Raw genomic sequence first — 21,310 nt, 5'->3', positions numbered from 1 at the left:
GCAGCGACGACAGAAGTCTTCCTCTGGAACCAAAAATAAGTTCCTGAGCTGGAAGGACAGGGAGAGGAAGTCAGGGTTTGTCTTGTGGCTCTCCAAGTTTCACATCAGCAGCCTTGAGCCCAGCGTGTGGGTGGAGGAAACTGGAGCTAGTTCATCCGTGCATGTTTTGTGTTCACGATGTATGAGCGTAGTGCACACTATACACGAATGCACTCGCATCACACCCAGTGGTAACGCTGGTCTTGTCAAAATCAAGTCTTCCTCACTAATTAGCTACTCCAATTAACCCAGTCTGACGAACCCTGTTTAATTAACCCAGTCTAATTATCCTAGTCGAATTAACCCAGACTAATGAACCCAGTCAAATAAACCCAGTCTAAATAGCGTTCCCTCTCTCCAGGCCCTGACCCTGCTCTTCTCCCAGGGAAACCCCATACGTAGTGGCTGTTCATTCAGCCTCTCGGCCCACAGCTAACACTCCTTTTGCTTGGCAGAGCAGAGAAGGGTTAACACTGTGCTTCCCAGAGCAGAGGATGTGTGTGTGTGAGGGGGATTGGAGGGGGTGGGAGGGGGGGGGGGGACTGAGGATCTGTTACATGTGTTTGGTCACCTGGAATACAGCTCGCTGGTCCAGCTTTATGGTCACAGGTCAAGGAACCTGTATCCATGGTTACAGGTGTGTATCTTTGTCTTTGATGCTGAACTTCTGGGGTCAACCTCCCCCCCCTCCACCAGCAGCCACAATCCTCCCAGTCCCCCCCCAGTGGCTCCACATGTCACAGGACAGCGGTACTGAATGGAGCTCTGCTCCTCTCATTAGCAGAGTGCTGGAGTCCTGGAGAAGCTGGAGGTCTCACTGTTGGACCTCCACGTCCTGTCTTGGAGGAGCTATGTTGTGATTGGCTATCCTCCTGGAGGATCCAGAGATACGGGTCTGGAGCCGATGGTGGAGTGGAAACTACCCCAGCCCCTCCAAAGCCCCCCAAAGTCCCCCCTGAGTTCCCTAGCCCCACTAACCTCCCACCCCCCTCCCCACTCTGGAGCTGGCTGTGGAGTGGGGACTGCCCCAGGATCCAGCCAGCCAGCCCCTCCTAATCCAAACCCTGGAAGGCTTTCCCTGGATCCTGGCTCTGCTGGTGCATTTGCAGCACCCCGCCCCACCACTCTAGCCAAGTTGTTCCCCCCTCCTCCCTCCATCCTCCCTCCATCCTTCCCCCTCTCCCCCCCGTCCTCTCCCCAGGCCCTGCCAGATCAGCCGAGGAACATTAACAAGGCCCTATATCACCGCTCACGATGACAAGGTTACGGGTGAACAAACCACAGTGCATAAATCAAAGAGAATATGAAAATGGAGGAGGGAGGGAGGGAAGGAGTGAGAGTATTAGAGAGGGAAGGAGGGAAGGAGGAAAGATAGGGATCGAGAGAGAGGGAAGGAGGGAAGAAAGGACTGAGGAGAGGAGGGAGCCAGTATAGGAATGGAAGAGCATGGAAGGAAGGAGGGAGATGTGGAAGAGCAGGAGAAGAATGGTTCTGGTAACAAGCACACTCTTCAGACAGGATGGATTGGGATGAATTGGGAGGAGGCGGGGTGAGGCTGGACTGCTGTGTGATGGAGTCATCTCTCTCTGGACTGGACCAGGAAACCAGTGAACTGTAGTGGTCCTGCTGGACACTGCTGGACCCTGCTGGACTCTGATGTTGACCACATCTGGACATGAGGAGGGCTGAGAGTGGAGAAGGGAGATAGAGGGAGGGAGGAAGTGATGGAGGGGAAGAGAGAGATGAAGAAAAAAGGAGAGAGAGGAACATGCGTGTGACAAAAACAGTAAATATCCACATGTGTGACATCATCCATCCATCCATCCATCATGTTTATGTGAGCACCCCATCCCCACCGCCCCCTCCTCCTTTGAGGTTCCAGCCAACCCAGAGGAGCAAAGTCCGAGCAGGCGTGACATCAGATATCCTCTTTCCTAGAAGAACCAGCCGGGCCCAGCAGAGCCCTCCTTCCTGCCTACCTTCCTCTGTCTGTTAAAGGCCACTCGTGCCAGTAACCAGCAGTCTTCGGTGTGGTGAGTCTGTGTCTGGGCAAAAGATGTCACATATTTTGATAGCTGTCATCACAATGTGACCTCCCTGATACAGTGATAGATCGGTTAATAAAGCCTGTCGTCTAGAACCAGACCAGTGCAGAACTTCTGGTTTCATCTTGTAGAACCAGGGTATACATGGTTCACTAGTTAGAGAATTCTGTAGTGTTAGGAACAAGCTTGGCTGGAATACAGAGAGCATTGTGGGTCTGCTTGCTTGTTCAAACAGTCATGTTTTCATAAAGAAATAAGGCCGGCGGTTTCCAAGGAGCTGTCTGAATCTGGTCCTGCTGATCGTTTGAAAAAACATTTTCTCATAAATGTTCTTGAAACACGACGACTCACACCGGGCTCTGACGGAGGTGACTTAGTTCATGTTTTCCACAGAACGTGGAACAATTCACACGTCAAAGCTGCTGTCTCAAACTCAGAACAAACGACTCGGTTCCGTTTGACCTACTGTTCCCCATCTAGCTGCGAGCTGGTTGGCTAGCTGACCGCTCAGCTAACCACTATGTTAGCCTGTCTGCAAACCGGTCTAACATCTCACCTCGTAGGGGTGATCTGATCTCATGGAAACCAGGCCTTCGAACGAGCACTAGGCCGGGAGGGAGGATGGATGAAGGGATGGAGACTGAGTCACACTGCGAGCCCCCCCCTTACAGGGGTGTCCGAGCTACATACACACACAAACACACTAAGCTTAGAGAGCAGCTGCTAAAACTCTTATAGTGAAAGAATCCCAGCCACACTTGTTCTTTTTTTCCTTTCTGTTTCTTATTTCCTGTTCGTTCGTTCGTTCTTTCTTCTCTCTCTCTTTCTCTCTCTCTCTCTCTCTCTCTCTCTCTTTCCCTCTCTCTCTCACACAGGCACACACACACAATGAACACACTCATGGAATCATCAGATTCCAGGGACATTACAAAAATGAAATGCAGGAAAAGAGAAAAGAGGGGGTGAAGGAAATGAAAGGCTACTCTTTCCACATGAACACCTCTCCATGTTGAGAGATGCCTTCTAGATAAATGTGTAGCACAGACTCCGAGGAGAACAGCCTGGCAAGAACATCAGACCCACACTGCTCCCCACTCGACCCATATATCTATCCACAACAGTCCTACACCCACACACACACACACACACTCCCCTATATCACACAGCCACACATATACACAGCCTCCCTAGTATATCTGTCCACAATAGTCCTACACACACATATACACCCCCCCCCCCATATCAGAGTCACACAAACACGCACACACACAACTTCCCCAGTATCACACAGTCACACACACTCACAGGCAGAAATGCTCACACACACAGCCTACTCAGTATCACACAGGCGCACAGTCACAACCTCTCTCTCTCTCTCACACACACACACACACACACTCTCTTCTTCTGAGCCAGATCTGAAGGCATTTCCTCCTTCTTCCTTCTGCATGGTTATTTATGTTGGACTGCAGAGCGCTCCGGAGGGGTGGAGAACACTGGAGAATGTTGGAGAACGTCTAGGGAAGGTCGCAGAACGCTGGAGAGAGTCGGAGAACATCCACGAAGCGTTGCCGAGCGTTGGACTGGAGTTGTTTAACTTTAGCATCCTTTTGAGGACGTTTCATAACTTCTGCCAGTTTAACTTTGGGTTCAGTACCAGATCTCCCCAGCAGGTGGCAGTCTAACTCCATGTTTTCCCTGGTTCCACACCGGCCACGCTCAGGGTCAAAGACACGGGTGACTGGCGGACACCTCACACCTCGCTCCCCCTGGGGCCCGCTGGGACAGGAAGACTAATATTTCTGCAGGGATGTTACAAGAGGAAGACTAGGGGGAGGCAGAGGGAGACTGAAGAGCGGAGACCTGAATGGAGGGAGAGAGGAGGCAGAGAGAGAGAGAGACAAAGAGAGAGAAAGGTGGTCTTGTGACCCACACCGACGTTACGGTCAGTCGTCATCACCCTGGAGGTGACCCATGCTGGCTCTGCATGAGAGACGGGTCTGTGTGTGCTCATGTGTAAACGTATGTGTGTCTGTGTGTAGATGTCATGAGTCTGTATATGTGTGTGTTTAAGATAAATGAGCTCTCCGCGTGCTGGTAAGCATGTTTCCAGATGTGTGTCCAGCTCTGTGGATCTGGCCAATACAGAGGTACAGTACCTGTACTGTCTACCTCTACTACTGCAAGGGTGCTCTACAGACAGACCTACTCCAACATAGGTCCAAAACAGTCAAGTTTAAGCGTGGTCTTCGGGTTAGGACAGGGTTAGGGCCGGTACAAGGTTAGGACAGGGTTAGGACCAGTAAACGGTTAGGATTCCAGGATTAGCGTGTTCCAGCTGTGTACAGTTCCACTAAGAGATTACTCAACATCCTGAGAACAAGCCCAGGGTGAGGATGTCAATGTAACAGTGAGTTCTGAGTACTGTTCCCGCCACTGTCTCTTCTGGGAAGGCTCCTGCTGTGTATGAACATAGCTGTACGTGGAACACACACACATACACACGTCACGGCATCTACGATGATCACACACACATTGCAGCATCTACAATGAAACAAACGCACACACACACACCCACCCACCCACACAAACACATATTACCCATCTCAGTGTGGTCCCACGGTCATGGCAACCCTCCCGCTATCTGCTGTCTATTTCAGTGCTATTAATGCTTTTCCTGACAATCTGCGCTCGTTATGCTTTGTGAAATGTCATAATGGATGCAGATGTGATGCTGTGTGTGCGTGTGGGCGTGTGTTGTTTACCTTTATTGTGTTCATTGTTGGTGAGAGTTCTTCCCAGAATGGGCTGATGTCAGTGAGGCTGTCCACCTGACAGGAAGTAGAATCTCCATCTCCTTCCTGGCCACCCACTGCTGCACTTATACTCTATCATCGTCTAGTCTGGTCTGATCCTAGAGGAGAGGTCTCGTAAATCATCTAGCCTGGTCTGGACCCACTACCATCTATCATTGTCTGGCGTAGATGGAAACAACAGGAGAAAGAGAGGGGAGAGAAAGTGAGAGAGGTGAGGGGAAGTGAGAAAAAGAGAAGGGAGGGAGAGAAGACCAAAGAGAGGGGAAGATCAGAGAAAATGGGGGCAGGAGGAAGTGGAGGACAGATAGAGAGGGTGCAGGGATAAAGCCACTTCAGAGAGAAGATGAGTGGAGATAGGAAAGATGTTTTTGACCGCTAGGCGTTCTGAGGAAAAAATCCAAAGGGATTTGAAGTGATTACGACAGGAACACACTGTCCACAGTGGTAAAAGACACACACAATGACACACATTTATTTTAAGAGACATAGTGTCTGGAACAGCTAAGCCACCATGGACAGTTCATGCTTAAGGGTTGCAAACAGCTGTAACCAGGAAGTATAACCAGGAAGTGATGTCAGAACAAACCAGTTATGTAGTTTAATGATATTCATTACTACAATGATCCTCAAATCCTGTCTTTTGTGCAATGGAACAGGGATAGATACCAGGGAGAGTGGGGAGGGGGGACAACAGAGAGCCGAGAGAACATAATCGAGATGAGAACAGGATGGAGAGCAGAGGAAAAGAGAGGTGATGAGGAGGAGAGGGCAGAGAGAAGGTGGAGGAGGTGAAGAAGGTGAAGTGGAGAGGTGAAGAGGGCAGAGAGAAGCTGGAGGAGGTGACGGAAGTAAAGAGGAGAAAGCAGAGAGGCAAGAGCAGAGAGGAAGTGGAGGGAGGAGAGAGCAGAGAATGCAGAGGGAGCAGAGGAGGTTAGAGAGGGAGTGAAGAGGAGAGAGCAGAGGAGGTGAAGGAGAGCGAGTGAAGAGAGCAGAGGAGGTTAAAGAGAGAGGGAGTGAAGAGGAGAGAGCAGAGGAGGTGAAAGAGAGGGAGTGAAGAGAGCAGAGGAGGTTAAAGAGAGAGGGAGTGAAGAGGAGAGAGCAGAGGAGGTGAAGGAGAGCGAGTGAAGAGAGCAGAGGAGGTTAAAGAGAGAGGGAGTGAAGACCAGAGAGCAGAGGAGGTGAAGGAGAGCGAGTGAAGAGAGCAGAGGAGGTTAAAGAGAGAGGGAGTGAAGAGGAGAGAGCAGAGGAGGTGAAGGAGAGCGAGTGAAGAGGAGAGAGCAGAGGAGGTTAAAGAGAGAGGAAGTGAAGAGGGGAAGACGAGGGTGAGCAACAGACACAGTCCAACAACATCAACTTGATAAAGTTATTTTATTGAACAGCGGACGAGGACAAACGAGGACGTCAGACTGTGGATCTCCTCGAAGCATTGATCTCCTTCCTAGTAAAGTGCACTTCATATTCACCACCAACCCTCACAGTCTGACCTCACTTCCCCCCCACTTCCTGCTCCCACCCTAGGATCCATATATGAAGGTTGAGACACGTCAGTTGATTAGGTATGAGCCTTTGCGTATTTTGTGGGAGTAAATTGCTCATGAAAACCGACATGGGGCCAACTTTTTCCAACTGAACTCCTTATGGAAGACGGCAAAATGTAATTCAATTTGGCCTTTGAGTGTATTTATATTTAGTTGGATCGTGTAATTATTATATGTTATGTAAAATGTCCTGAGGATAAAGACACATTTATAACTACGTGTGTGATGATTCAGTTAGCTTTCAGCTAATTGTCTGTTGCTATAGGTGACAAATTACCACTGGTCCCGAGAAATCCAAAACTTCATGACGTTGTAGTCTCAATCTTGCTATACCCACCCTAGGACCCTGTGATGAGAGCAAATGGAGAGCTGGACCAGAGAGGAGGGGAGGAAGGAGGGGGAGAGGATTGAGACGCGGCCGCAGGCACACTGCTAAGGAAGAGAGGAGCTGATCGGTGCGGAGGTGCTCATGGAAGATCAAATACACCTCATACACACACCTCTCACACACACGTCACAAACACACATACATCTCACACACAGTTGCCTCAGCCCAGGTGTTCCAGTTACCCAGGTGAAAAAAGAAGAGGAGTGGAAGAGAGGCGGAGAAGAAGAGGAACGTGATATATTCATAGTGTGATTCAGGTTAAACAGCACAGTATTCTTACAGGTTCACATGTAGTCAGGTAATATATTTTACTTCCTCCTCTAACTTCTCTGAGATTCTAGTGTCTCCCTAGCCTGACGTTGTCATACTCATTATTCTAGTCAGAATATGAGTCTGAAAACTCTCCGTTGGGCTGTGACTATGTCTGTTTCAACTGAACTCATAAAACAAATGCCTCTTCGCTCAATTGGATAGACCTATAACCAATCAGAGCAACGCAATATGTTGTTTGTTGAAAACGAATTCAACCCAAGCGCTCTTTGGTGACGTTGTTGATTACGTTACTGTTGATCATCTGTCCATTATCGTATAAAGCCCGCCCTGACAATTTGATTGGTCCGAACAGCTCCTGTTCGGACATAGTTTTTCCCCAAACGAGCTACTCCAGACCCAACTTCCCGACCACATTTTTTTGTGGGCGGGGATAAGTTGGACTGGCAGCCAGGCTAGTGTCTCCCCCTCCCAGCTGTCAAAAATAGATCTGTCCTATTCAGCATCAGTCATGTCTACATCAGACAGTGTGTGTACATCACAGACACCACAGTCCTCGTGTGACATTGTTCCAGTTGTGATGTCACAACCTCAGTTTGGCACCTCTCACATTACCTCAGACAGACACACAGACCAACCGACACACACACATACAAAAGTCGGGGAAGTGGGCGGGGTCAGGAAGCCATGTGACTCCTCTGGCAGGACAGGATGGGTGAACGTGCAACACAGTGGTTACCACTCCGGCTCTCAAGGTCACACAGAGGTCACCATAAAGACACTATATAGGTCATACAGAGGTCAATATAGAGGTGTAGAACAGTCCAGATGAAAAGGTGTGGCATCCAGTCGTGTAAAACACAAGCCTGGACCTGAAGTATCTTCTGGTTCCTTCACTTGTGGTGCTATTGTTGTTGTTGGATTGTGTTGTTCTAAAGTGCAGTCTAGATGCAGGTGGGTGAAGGTGCTATCCTTCCCAGCATGCCGAGAGCAGGAAGAGAAGGGGCTGATGGGAAATGTAGTGCAGCGACCCCAGAGGCTGCTAGGAAGGGGAGGGGTGTTGGCACTGAGATGTCCTGAGGAGAGGTCAGGGGTCACAGCACCCACCCTGTTCTCTTTCTCTCTCACTCTCTCTCTCTGTTTAGCTCTCTCTTTCTCTGTTTAGCCCTCTCTCTCTCTCTGTTCAGTCCTCTCTCTCTCTCTGTCTCTCTCTCTCTCTCTCTGTTTAGCCCTCTCTCTCTCTCTTTCTCTCTCTCTGTTTAGTCCTCTCTCTCTCTATCTCTCTCTCTGTTTAGCCCTCTCTCTCTCTCGCTCTCTCTCTTTCTCTGTTTAGCCCTCTCTCTCTGCTTCCCTTTCTTCGTTTCTATCTCTCCATCTTTCGTAGTGTGTCTTTCTCTCCACCCTCTTTGTTACTCTCTCTATCTTAGTGTCTCCCTCTATCTCTACATCTTTCTCCGTATCTCGCTCTCCTCCCTCTCTGTCTATCTTTCTCAGTGTCTCTCTCCCACCTCTCTATCTCTCTCAGTGTGTCTCTCTCTCCTACCTCTCTCTTTCTCTCTCTTAGTGTCTCTCTCCTCCCTCCGCCCGTCACTCCCTGGACTGGTAGAAGAGGATGTATCCAGACTCAGAGTTCTTGGAGATGTCCGAGGTCAGACCGTAGAATTCCTCGATGGCCTGGGCGTCAATTTTCTACACGGTCAAAAGAAGAGAGAGGAGGTGGGGTGGAGTATAGGACACAGACACAGGGAGAGACAGGGACAGATAGAGAGACAGACAGAAAGAGATGGAGAGACAGACAGAACGAGATAGAGAGACAAACAGAAAGAGACAGACAGATAGAAAGAGACACAGACAGATAGAAAGAGAGACAGGAGGCAGACAGAGAGTAGGAGCAGTAAATGACAGAGAAAAAGACGGACAGGGAGGATGAGTAGTGAATGTGACAGACACCCCGGGTTGCCATGACAGCTGCAGCTCTTTGTCACTCACCTCTACGATGTCATCATCAAACAGCAGCCAGAACCCATGACTCTTCACTATGGTGATGTAATGACCTCGGTTGGGCCCGCTGGGGGAGGGGGTGGGTGGAGGGGTGAGGGGGTGGGGAGGGAGGGAGGGGGTGGGTGGAGGGGTGAGGGGGTGGGGAGGGAGGGAGGGGGTGGGTGGAGGGGTGAGGGGGTGGGGAGGGAGAAAGGGACAGGATAAACATCAGCAGTAAGGCTAAGGGGGAAATATCCAGAAAAACTGTGTGACAGTGAGTCAGAGTGTACTTCGTGTCTTACCTCCCACAGTGTACCACCACGGCCACCAGGTCGTACATGCGGTCCAGGTTGAGGGCGTCGGCCGAGGTGTTGAAGAGGCGGAGCTCCAGGGGGAAGACCACGCGATAGGACAGCTTGGTGTAGCGGTGGAGCTGCTCCATGTACTTGAACCTCTTCAGGTGCAGAGCCAGGATCATGGGGAGACGCTTCACACGCATGCTGGGGGGGCACACACACAGATACACACACACACACAGACACACACACATATGCACACACACGTTCACGGATACACAAGCAGGTAAGTGTGGGTAAATGTGTGTGTATGAGCAGATGTGTAAGTGTGTGTGCATGTGCGAATGTGTACCTACCGTTTCTGCGCCTCCTGTTTGCTACAGCAGGTCTCACAGTAGTATTTATATTCACTACACAACGTCTCAGTGTTGCTGAAGTCCCTGGGGGGGGAGAGAAGGGGGAGACGTGGGGGGGCAGGGGGGGGGGGGCGATGTTAGCAGGTCTCACACTCTGGTTCTGGGGTCTGGTTCTGGGGTCCTGGTCGGGGTTCTACCTGAGACAGTGTGTAATAGAGGTGTTCTGCTCCACATCCACAGAAAGATCCAGAAAGTCCTCGTCTTTACTGCTTACCTGAGGGAAGGAGCAGAGCATCAGCCCTAAGCTGCAATACACACACACACTTAAGTACATACACATCACACACACACACACAAAGCCATGGCCACACACAGCTCCCTCACTGCTTCAGTGTTGAGAGCTGTGTCTCTGAGCATCACACTCACTTTACTATGGTGAGTCTGTATATGGTAATCTCTCTCTCTCTCTCCTCCCTCTCTCCTCAAAGGACAGAAGTTCTGACGTCAGCTAGCAACTCTGGTCTCCATGATGACAGGAGATTTTACAAAGTCGGCTGTGTGTGTGCGTAAGTGTTTTTGCAAGGCAGAGCATGTGAGCGGAGCGGAGCGAGCGAGGGGCAAGAGGGGCAAAATATGGTAATTTGAAACAAAGTAAATAAAGCCTAATATTCTAACACAAAATCGTTTTGTATTTCAAAGTAGGCCTAATATGGTTTGTTTAATTTTACTTTTTATTATTTTTTCTTTTCCCGCAGGCCTAATTTGTAATTTGAGATTGTCACCGCTCCACTCCGCTCATATGCTCTGTTGCAGGGTGTGTGTGTGTGTGTGGAGAGTGTGTGAGTGTGTGTGTGAGTGCGTTTAAATGAATGTGTGTGTGTGTGCTCGTGTGGTCGCCACGGTCACCGTCTCACCGTCTCACAGTTGAGGCAGCGCGTCTCATTGGTCAGCGTTCCCTGGAAGATGTCATGCACCCAGGTGGGCTCCGCCTTGGACTCTGCCTCCGTCTCCGCGGCAACGCTCTTCAGACGGCCGTTGGGCCGCTCCCCCCTGCCGCCCTCCCCCCTCCTCTCCTCCTGGAGGATGTCCGCTACTGTGTTGAGAAGGTAGTTGAGGAACTCATGGGCATCCTGCTGCATGTAGTTATCAAAGAGATCTGGGGGGAGAGGGAGAGTGAGGAGGGAGAGAGAGAGAGAGAGAGAGAGAGAGAGAGAGAGAGAGAGAAGCAGAGAGAGAGAGAGAGAGAGAGAAGGAGAGAGAGAGAGAGAGAGAGAGAAGGAGGGTGTGAGGAGGGAAGGGAGAGAGAGAGAGAGAGGGAGGAGGCAGTTGAATGAAGCAGTCTAACAGAGATGTTCATTGTTGGTCCACATAAAGAGCTTCCTGTAGTCTAACAGCAGAGAACAATCTGCCTCTATTCAGCTCTGCATGACCTTTATCACTGACCACAGCACACCTGCTCTACCCTGCCTCCTCCTCCTCTCCCCCCCCCCCCCCTTCCCCACGATGCCCTCCACCCTGTTACCCCTGTGCCCTGCAACCCCTCCTTCCCTTCACCCCAACCCCCCTCACCGTTCTCCTTGCGCAGTCTGGAGATGAACTTCTTGGGGGGTATGACCCCCACCTTCTTCTTCTGGGTGGTGATGCTGTGGAACAGGTCGGCCAGGCAGGTGAGCAGGGTCTCCTTCCTCTTCTGCTGGGCCCGGTAGCCCAGAACGTTCTCCCGGAACGGTCGACAGAAATACAGAGCCTGGAGCACCGAGTTACAGTAACATGTGTTCCCAAACTGGGGAGAAGAAGGGGGTAGGAGGAGGAGGAGGAGAGGGGGGAGGAGGAGAGGAGAGGGGGGGAGGATGGGGAGGAAAAGAGGGGGGAGGAGGAGAGGGAGGAGGAGAGGCGGAGAAAGGGAGAAAGAAAGGAGAAAGACCGAGAAAGAGAGAGAAAATATCAAACTTTAAAACTAAAATGAGCGATCATGGCTGCATGCATTACACATGTAGCCAGGAAACATGGCTGGAGGTCAGGGAGGAAGTGACAGAGCTCTGACCTCTGACCCCTACAGCCACCCTGGTGGTCCTACAGGGGAACAGAGATGACGGACACTTACGTTGACCAATCCAAAGTAGTGTTCGTTGATTGGGAACTGCTCCGGACCAATGTCTTTTTCCAGAGCAGAGGCATTGGTGCCCTGAGGAGGAGCGAGAGAGAAGAGAGGAGGAGAGGGAAGGAAAGAGATGGGTTACAGCTCAAATAAAGGTTAAATGGACAATCGTGCAGTATGAGTGACAGGACTGTTGGAGCCAGAGATGAGTAAGATCTAATCTCATTGAGTGCAGTCCTGACAAGGACAGGTGATCTTGGATTTCCTGCTGCACTTTCTCCACACACTTTTCTGTACGTCGCTTTGGATAAACAAACACACTGTCAAACAGAAATGTCACCACATTCCAGTAACCGGTGTATTTCCCAAAGTCTCCAGTTCCCCCGGAGCAGACAAGCCCCGCTCATTCATTACGAGAAGCATGAATCAGATCAGATCTCTCCTCTCTGGAGGGTATGTGTCACTAAAGACATTGAGGAGCGTTTAACGTGCTGTAATGGAGGTCACAGCACAGTCCTCTGCAGAGCCCTCAGACTTCCAGCTCCACTCCTGGCTCATTCCAGGGGCTTTGTTGAGGGAACGCGAGATTCTTAAACGACTGTCATTTTTCTCTCAATAAAGCCGGAAGTGAGTATCTTTCTTTGTTGGGCTGCCTTTTTCTACGCACACATGTACGCAGTCGCAAGGTCACACACAAAGATACACACACACACACACAGGTACAGATTCACACAAAGGTATGCACACAAAGATACACACACACACACAATCAAACGTATGACTATCAGCGTAAGCAGATGCACCCTATTCCGTCATTAACGACGAAGTAAAAACAACTTGAAGGTTGCCTTAAACAAAGCTCTCGTGCTAGACCAGTGTTGTGCCCCCAGATGCACCCCCTCCTGGAAAAGCACCCCCTACCATGGACTATTCGGTTTCCAGACCTGTTAAACCTATACATAACCTACACAATTTAAATGTACCTAATGCTGGGGTAAAAGGGAAGAAACGTATGCGTGTGGAGAGCATTTCAAGGCAAGCCTTGTTTTCCATTTGATGTAAATGCAAGGCACCCCTTTAACTTATATTAAACCGGTTCTAACGCAACAGAGCCATGTTTTTGCCAGAACCGGATATGTTAATTCAGGACTTAAGTGCTCTTAGACCGAGGTGGCACCTGTCACTGACGCCCGCTAGTACACAGAGAGAGCATCATTTGAGACTGTGACCATAACTGTGTCGGGCCATGGACAGCTACTAGCCTGCTAGAGGCCCAAGCTTGTACCATAACCTACCTAGCTTCCACATCGTTCCCCTTAACACCCTTGGCCGCCCACCCCCTTTTTCTCGCAGCCGACCCTCCCCAGGAATTAGACCGTGTCGCTAGGAGGAGATGTAAGTCGCCGTGCCGGTTTGATACCGACTGTGAGAGCGAGTCACCGACCATGTCCATCACACAAGGTGTTTGACATTGACTAGTCAATTGATAGCCAAATAGCTAGCTCAGTACTTACCATATTACAGATGGAGGCGATATTTCTGACAGTCATTTATGTTACAGGGTCCCCCTCACCGGCATCTTTATAAAATAAACATGTTTTCGGAGCAGCTCAATGTTTAGAAAAGATGTGAATCGATTTTAATTCACACAGCCGCTGTCCAGAGGCCACTGCAACCCAAACGCATTAAAGGGAAGGGATGCCCCGACCTGACGACACACACAGCAAAAGGCATCAGCCTCGAGCAAAAATTTAAATCGCTAACATTAAAAGTCAGGATGACCTCATTGTCGCTGACATTTATAATGTTTTGCTGTGAAAAATGCTATGCTAGCGAAATGCATGAATGAATAGTAAACAAAGTTGTGTCAGGTTGATAGCAACGGATTACAACCACACACTAGCTATGGAAACACGGAGGCCCGCCTACTTCAATGCACAAGCAAAGGGGATTGGTAGAGTACTCCATTATTTTATTGACAGATCCATCGGACCACTGATAAGCCACGGCGTTTAGTCCTTGGCGCAGTAGTTGTCAGTCGCCTGAGTTGGAGTGGAACAGGGGTGTTAGGGATTTGAAGTTTTAATCGGAAGGAAAATTCTCAAACTCTTACCTGCATCGTGTCATGCTATTCTTTGTTTAACCTTTTGATTAAGGGGATCTTTACTACAAAGTACTTTTACTAGTATATACTGTATCTACTGATAACAAGAATTGCCTATTGCCAGCAGTATATCTAATATGTCTTTACACAATAATATAGCAAACACATCAATAGAACACAAATAGAGGTAAAACACAACAAATATACAGAATAGATGTGATTACAAAGAGAGAGAAAAACCGAGATTGACAGATGAAGAGACGGGAGAGAGAGATCGGGAGACAGGGAGAGAAATAAGGAAAGAAGTACAGAGAGAGAGAAACAGAGAAAAAAAAGGAGAGGGAGAGATGGACCGAGGCACAGACCCAAACCAGGTGATTAGAAAAAGCTACTGTGACAAAGATATGATCTTCCTCCGGTCCACTTTGAAGACCGACTGAGAAAGAAAATCTCCCTAAGTCATGCCCCAGGACACAGCCCAGCCCCCTCTTCTGGGGGGGGGGGTGTTTTAGCATGCCCCCTAAATACCAATTAGACGGCAATAACGTAGCGGGAGGGGAAGGGAGATGAGGTAGGGGGGTGGGGGTTGACGTGAGGAGGGGAGGGAGTGAGGTGAGGAGAGAAGGATGGAGAGGTCTTTCTCTCTGGGCCCAGCAGGGGGTCGGCCTTCCCAGGTCTGTCATCCTCTCCTGCTTTGTGGCCCCAGCTCGCAGCCTGCTGATAACGATCTCTGCAGCATTTACATGCACACAAAGAGGAGGGGAAAGAACAGGTCACTGTGAACAACAGACTTCAAGAGAGGATGGCAGAAAAGGAAAGAAAGAATTTAGACGGAGAGAAACAGCAGCATGGGTGTTTTGAGGGGGGGGGGGGGGCTTGGGAGGGAGGGGGTTTGGGGTGGGTGGGGGGGGGGGGGTTAAGACTTGGGGGGTGGGGGGGTGATTAAATTTAAATGAGCTTTTCAAGGATAGTTGTTGACCTGAGAGCTGGAATGCAGCAGGGTTTATATGGTAAGCTGACAAGTTCCCATCTATAACTGTTTACTTTGGCTCCTCTCACATGACGTGAGAACACACACACACACAGTCGTCTCTGAGTTGTGTACATAAACTTTCCCTTTGGTTGACAGCTGACTGAAGATTAGAGGGCAGTTTTGCATTCAAACAGCTTCTAATCCAGTCACAAGTAATGTTAAGTGCACGTCTGAATGCTTCTCCAGCATAACAAGGTTTAGGCTTACTGACTATAACAGTGGTGTGGTGTAAGGTATGGTTACTGGCTATAACATCATTGTGGTGTGAGGCTGTGGTTACTGGGTCCATGCTTGTGGAATCCAACAAGCCAATCTGTCTGACTCACCTGACACGGTTAAACCAATCAAACGACTCTTGAGGTCATCTAATCAAGCTTAAGTGGGTACTGTGGTGCCTCTGGTCTTCCTGTGGCATCAGCAGAGGATGACTGCTCCCTTAAAATACCTGCTGGGGTTCAGAGAGAATGGAAGGAGGGAGGGAGGTGTGGGGGGAGAGATGGACAGAGGTTAATGCTACAAACAATCTCCATGCTTTTTTGTGCATGTGTTTATGTATGTAAGGGGGAGGGCTGCCTTGTAGCCAGACAGCCAGGTTACAGTTACAAAATATTAGCGAATATGACAAAATATTATCTAATATTTCTCATCTTCAACTTCCAACCAGGCGAAGATTGGAGTTCATGCTGCCCTTTGTCTCCATCACCTAGCTATTTCTCACTCTCTCTGACTCACCTGGAAGGGCAACACTGCTGCCATGGCAATGCCAGAACCCCCGTTCACAGACGGGAGCACTGGAGTTTAGGGTGACACCGCTAATGGGTTCAGAGTGGGTGTGAACATGTGTTCATGTGTGTGTGTGTGTGTGTGTATATTCAGTTTTAATATTTATAATAGAAATCTAATTCTTGTAGCTTTCCTCTCCTCTCCTCCTCCACTTCCGACAAAGCCGAGGGCTCCCACGTCTCGCAGTCGTCAAACGGTGACCTTGATTATACACACACACACACAGACACACATACACTCTCACCTGTGTCTGAGTCACACACACACGCACACGGACTAATCTCTCTTTGTTTCTGAATCACACAGACAAACAGCTGTGGGTGGAAGAAGATCTACAACAGGGTTTGTGTGCATGCGTAGTTGCCCACACAATATTGTGTGTTTACAGAGTGTGTGTGTTAACAGTGTATGCGAGTGAATGAAACTCATAACAGACCTGAAGTCTATTCTCCAGTAAACAGAGATGAGAAGCAGGAATCTCCACAACCTACACAGGTCTCTTCTCCCTAGTCTCTCTTTCCGGTGTCTTCTCCTCTGTGTCTGGTGTTAAACTATAGTACAGCTGGTCTCTCCTCCATGGTCTCTTTACTAATCATATCTCATCATCTTAATAAGGCTTGGTATTTTAGGTTTGATCTGCAGATTAGGATTGACATATACCACGCGGACTAGTCTTTCATTTGTCCTGCTTTCGGAGCATCGAGATATCATGCGTGTTTTACTTCTTTTTTTTAATTAAGATCCATATATGTTCATCGTATGCACCTTCCTGCCACAAGAAAATTCTGTGTTTGTTTAAACTTACATGGCAATAAAAACTAATGTTGATTCGGATTCTGATATTCCCAGTAACAGGAGCATCTTGGATGCAGTGCAGCACATTTGCGACACAAGTGTTCATTCGACACAATTTGTGTTTATTAGGTCCACTCTCATCATCACGAGCATTCCAGGTGTTAAGTTAACACTTTGAAATGTGTCTTTATAAATATACTGTATGGGAATACACGCTCCGGGACCAGTGATGGCTTCACTTTGCTTTAGCCCTGGGGGGCATTCTAGAGAGGGGGGGGCGGGGGGGGGGGGGGGGCGGCACCCAGTGGTGTACCCCGGCCACACACACACACATAAATACACACACACTCATGCACGCTCACACCCCTTTTGAAATGCAGAGCTATGCAAATGAGCCAACCCGAGGGAATGTTGACATTTCAATAAGAAGAAACCTCTTTTCCTTTGTCCGGATTCTTCCCTGGATAAGAGCTCTGAAGATTTCCCATCAGTCCCTGGAAATGCTAACGCACCTGGAGATGTAAACACAGAGCAGATAAACCTAAACACATCCCTGAATGCTTCTATTCTTTTCACTGTTTCCCTTCTCGCTTCTTTTACATCTGTTACAAACAAAAACAAAACATTTGCCAAAGCCCATTCAATGTGTTTGAGTGTGTGTGCGTTGGGACCCTACAGGCAGAGTCAAGTGTGACACGACTGGAAGGATGGGGGTCTGTCCAGACTGGACACCTGAGCGCCCTGGTGCTGTGTGGAGAGTGTGGATCTCTGGACGTCTGTCCTCCTCTCCTCCCCTTCCCTCCTCTCCTCTTCCGCCATTCTGTCCGCCCTCCTCTCCTTTCTCCCACAACTTCCAGAACCTGCCATTTCTATAATACCTCAATTACCCCCGCAAACACACAATAAATGCTCCCCTCCATACCCCCCCGTACTTGACAGTACTTTACTCCCTTTCTGCCCCCATTAGCCATCTATTGTCAACCCTGTGCGAGTCTCCCCCTCCCTCTCCCCTCCTCCCCCCTCTCCCTTTCTGTGTTCCTCTGTCCTCCTCTCCTTCCCCCTTCTCGTCCTGCTCTTAACACACACACACACACACACACACACCTCTCATCGCTATCAGCACACACACCTCTGATTCCTGCACACACACACAATTCAGCAGCCACTGTGAACATACACACCTTTCACTAAGTGTTCAGCTCAGCACTCTGTGTGTGTGTGTCTGCATGGGGGGGCAGTCACGTGTCACACCTCAGTTTCTCTGCATGCAGGGTCGAAGAACACACATCTCTGATACTTCCTGACCTCGCAAGCTTTCATATGCGGACAAGTAGAGAAACAGTGTTAACTTGGGGACTGGGGCTGAGGCTGGGGATGGATCTAGGGCTGACTTTGAGGCTGGAGCTGAGGCTGGGGATGGATCTAGGGCTGACTTTGAGGCTGGAGCTGAGGCTGGGGATGGATCTAGGGCTGACTCTGAGGCTGGAGCTGAGGCTGGGGCTGCTAGCAGCGACCTGTCTGCTAACGAATCCTAGGTATTAATTTCATATTTCAGCACACACCCGTCTGTCATCACGGCGCTTTTCAATCATACATACCAGAGAGAGTAATCACATAGCCTGTCTGCTTGCATTCCTCTGCAGACAGGAACACTGCTGAGAGATGGGGGGGGGGGGGGAGACAGGGGGAGAGATGGAGACGGAGACGGAGGCGGAGAGAGGTAGAGAGGAGGGGAGAGGTAGGGAGAGGGGGGAGAGGGATGGAAGGAGGGAGGGAGAGGTAGAGAGGGGTGGATAGAGGTAAGGAGAGGGGGAGAGAGATGGAGGGAGGGAGAGAGCGAGGTGGAGAAAGGAAAAGAGCGGGAGGGAGAGGGAGATAGAGGGATACATTACTAAGTGGGACAGGGAATAGAGTAAACAGCAGAAGGTGATCTATTAACCATAATGAATCATTAACACAGAAAAGGCACACACAGACAAACACGCTTGCTCACACACACCCTGTTAGCATGGTGATCATGAACTGGGGCAGACCCCCTGTGAAGAGGGCTGGACACAGGTGTGTTGCTAGACAGACATAAAGGTTCTACTGGGGGGGTGAGGGCACAGGGGGGTTAATTGTATATAGCGGGAAAAGTTATCCCTTACTTCTCAGCGTGAGAAATGGTGGAACTGCATGAGAAATACAAGGTGTTGCGTGAGAGTGTGAAATGCGAGAGCCCTGTGTAATATCATACATAAGACTCATGTTGTTTTTGTGTTTGAGTCTAAATAAGCTGATCAGCCGGCCTGTTATTTAGAAACGTTCTTTAGTTTCGCCATGTTTTCTTAGCCTGCCTCAAATCTGACCGGCGTGCCGTCACCTGGACTTGTGTGCTTGTGCTGCAGATGCTCTTAAAGCAAGCATAGAAGAGCCAGACATGGAATACTGCCAGCACGCATCAGTTTGTTTTTTCGGTTAAACTGCGTTGATTTTACCAGCGTTGATTAGGATACTGCATTTCTTTTTCCAGTCTTATCAATCAAAATGAATGCACTGACTAAAAATGTTAATTGTTGAAACTAAAAAAAAACAAAAATCTATTCTGTGGCACAGCAGAAATATACTGGGGCACGTGCCCCAGTAAAAGGGGTCTAGCGACGCCCCTGGCCGGACATGTGGTAACAGGTTTGGGCATGGCAGACCTCGCCACCTTGCTCACACACACCCGGTTAGCATGGTGATCATGGAGGGGGGCAGACCCCCTGTGAAGAGGGCTGGACACAGGTGTGTTGCTAGACAGACACTAAAGGTTCTACTGGGGGGGGGGGGGGGGCGGGTTAATTGTATATAGCGGGACAAGTTATCCCTTACTTCTCAGCGTGAGAAATGGTGGAACTGTGTGAGAAATACAAGGTGCTGCGTGAGAGTGTGAAGTGTGTGGGTCTCATGGCGACTGTGTGAGACTTGAGAGGCCTGTGTAATATCATACATTATTAGACTCATGTTGTTATTGTGTTTGAGTCGAAATAAGCTGGCCTAGTATTTAGAAACGTTTTTAGTTGTGCCATGTTTTCTTAGCCTCCCTCAATTCTGACCTGCGTGCCGTCACCTGGACTTGTGTGTGCTCTTAGAGCTAGCACAGGAGAGACAGACATGGAGTACTGCCAGCACGCCTCGGTTTGTTAGGATACTGAGTTTCTTTTTCCAGTATTATTAATCAAAATGAATGCACTTACGAATAAAGTAAATTGTTAAAACTTTTTTTCTTGATCTATTCTGTGGCACAGCAGAAATATACTGGGGCACGTGCCCCAGTAAAAGGGTCTAGCGACGCCGCTGGCCGGACATGTGGCAGCATGTTTGGGCATGGCAGACCTCTCCAACCCAGACCCTGGGGGGCAGTTAACAGGCGCTAGCCCCTCCCTCCTTCACATTTTGATCAATAACACTAGTCTACCGGCACAACACCTGAACACCTGCCAAAAGACCTGCTATGTTCCCGGTGAAGAATGGATGTTCTGTCCGTGCATCCGTAGCAGCCCACCCGCGGTAGAGCCTCCAGTGTTCGGTAGGCAAATCCACGTGAAGGAGGAAGAGAGCTGCTCGAGCCTGCTGCGGGCAGTAGCCAATCAGCTCCGAGCAGCGCTGAGGAGCTATAAAAGCCATGAGCATCTTCGTTATCAACATTCAAACAGTAGCGGAGAGAAAGGAGCAAACCAGAACGGAATTACTTGTAAACATCTGTATCCGAACATCTACAGACCTACTATATTTTCGAAGCATTTCATGGGAATATTTTTTATAGTCTACGCACTACAGTTTACGTCTGATTTTAAAGTCCTGTGTAGGATTTTGCTCATCCCGAAATCATTCTTCGGATGTTATTTGTCACCCAAAAATTTATAAAAAAGTATTTGGCAAAAATGCGTCTGATCCAGAACATGTCGACCATCGCCGAGTGCGCGGGGCATGAGTTTCCGTCAAATCGCGTCATGAAAATAGCCGTGATTGGAGGCAGTGGAGTTGGGAAAACAGGTAATTTGATGCACATTTATAACGAAGTATTTACGATCTAGTTCAAATTACAGTTAAAACTATGCACTTCAGATCCTTGCTTTTCTGCTGTGCAATTTCATGCAATCCTTAATTGAAGTCGCCTTGACTAAAAAGCGTTTGCTAAATGAATAAAATGTCAAATGTTTTGGATGTTCAATTAAACCAACATCTTCTCTGTTCTATTTCAGCTCTGGTTGTGAGATTCCTGACCAAGCGTTTCATCGGGGATTACGAGCGAAATGCTGGTGAGTCTAAAACTTTAAATTAAACGGATTTGATTCTCTACTTGCCATTTCAACTCGCAGATTGTTAACCACCGTCTTCTGCTGTTGTGCCAACAGGTAATCTTTACTCCAGAGAGGTTCAGGTGGACGGGCAGCAAGTGGCTATCCAGGTCCAAGACACTCCGGGTGTTGATGTGAGTTTTAAATACGTCTTCTTCTGCTAAAGCCTATTCAGACACAGACATCGTCATTGGACTTTCACTGCTTCTGAGCCTGAGAAATAATTGGAGTTTGAAGAGACTCTGGTCTGGAAGTCTGGTTTTTATTGTTGCAACTAAGGATTTACGGTCGGGGTTGCGTGTAAATCGGTCCGAGAGTCTCGGCATATAGTTACCACGGGGATGTGAATGCGTTTTGGCCGGTGAACCGAGCGCAGCTTCTCCGTCTCTTGGCAGCGATCCACAGACTGTGCTCTCGCGCAGTCACTCAGTCTAGCCGCCTAATTTC

The 21,310-nt window shown here is 49.1% G+C and overlaps 2 protein-coding genes across 2 annotated transcripts; one reads left to right on the top strand and one right to left on the bottom strand.

Moving 5' to 3' along the window:
- Positions 1 to 8,606: 8,606 nt before the first annotated feature.
- Positions 8,607 to 14,082, bottom strand: usp46 (ubiquitin specific peptidase 46). The gene is made up of 9 exons (XM_047036963.1): positions 13,341 to 14,082; positions 11,833 to 11,913; positions 11,298 to 11,511; positions 10,643 to 10,884; positions 9,926 to 10,002; positions 9,729 to 9,812; positions 9,379 to 9,576; positions 9,086 to 9,164; positions 8,607 to 8,785 (listed from the first exon to the last, which is right to left on the bottom strand). Exons 1-9 carry the CDS (start codon positions 13,374 to 13,376, stop codon positions 8,684 to 8,686), a joined length of 1,113 nt encoding a protein of 370 aa, XP_046892919.1. The 5' UTR covers positions 13,377 to 14,082; the 3' UTR covers positions 8,607 to 8,683.
- A 6,115-nt stretch (positions 14,083 to 20,197) lies between these two features.
- rasl11b (RAS-like, family 11, member B) lies at positions 20,198 to 21,293 on the top strand. The gene is made up of 3 exons (XM_047036828.1): positions 20,198 to 20,558; positions 20,768 to 20,824; positions 20,921 to 21,293. Exons 1-3 carry the CDS (start codon positions 20,402 to 20,404, stop codon positions 21,025 to 21,027), a joined length of 321 nt encoding a protein of 106 aa, XP_046892784.1. The 5' UTR covers positions 20,198 to 20,401; the 3' UTR covers positions 21,028 to 21,293.
- Positions 21,294 to 21,310: the final 17 nt, after the last annotated feature.

The sequence above is a fragment of the Hypomesus transpacificus genome, chromosome 16, assembly GCF_021917145.1.
Source record: "Hypomesus transpacificus isolate Combined female chromosome 16, fHypTra1, whole genome shotgun sequence".
Lineage (NCBI taxonomy): Eukaryota > Metazoa > Chordata > Actinopteri > Osmeriformes > Osmeridae > Hypomesus > Hypomesus transpacificus.
The sequence above is the reverse complement of the archived record's forward strand: the minus strand, read 5'-3'. Positions and strand labels throughout refer to the sequence as shown.

Bases quoted from the DNA above. Each gene is read 5' to 3' on its own strand.
- usp46 (XM_047036963.1), bottom strand. From the start codon at position 13,376: ATGACTGTCAGAAATATCGCCTCCATCTGTAATATG. The intron at 11,914-13,340 runs GTAAGTACTGAG...GCTCCTCCTCAG, and splicing joins TCGCCTCCATCTGTAATATG to GGCACCAATGCCTCTGCTCT. The intron at 10,885-11,297 runs GTGAGGGGGGTT...CTCTCCCCCCAG, and splicing joins CAGACTGCGCAAGGAGAACG to ATCTCTTTGATAACTACATG.
- rasl11b (XM_047036828.1), top strand. From the start codon at position 20,402: ATGTTATTTGTCACCCAAAAATTTATAAAAAAGTATTTGGCAAAAATG. The intron at 20,559-20,767 runs GTAATTTGATGC...GTTCTATTTCAG, and splicing joins CAGTGGAGTTGGGAAAACAG to CTCTGGTTGTGAGATTCCTG. The intron at 20,825-20,920 runs GTGAGTCTAAAA...TTGTGCCAACAG, and splicing joins GGATTACGAGCGAAATGCTG to GTAATCTTTACTCCAGAGAG.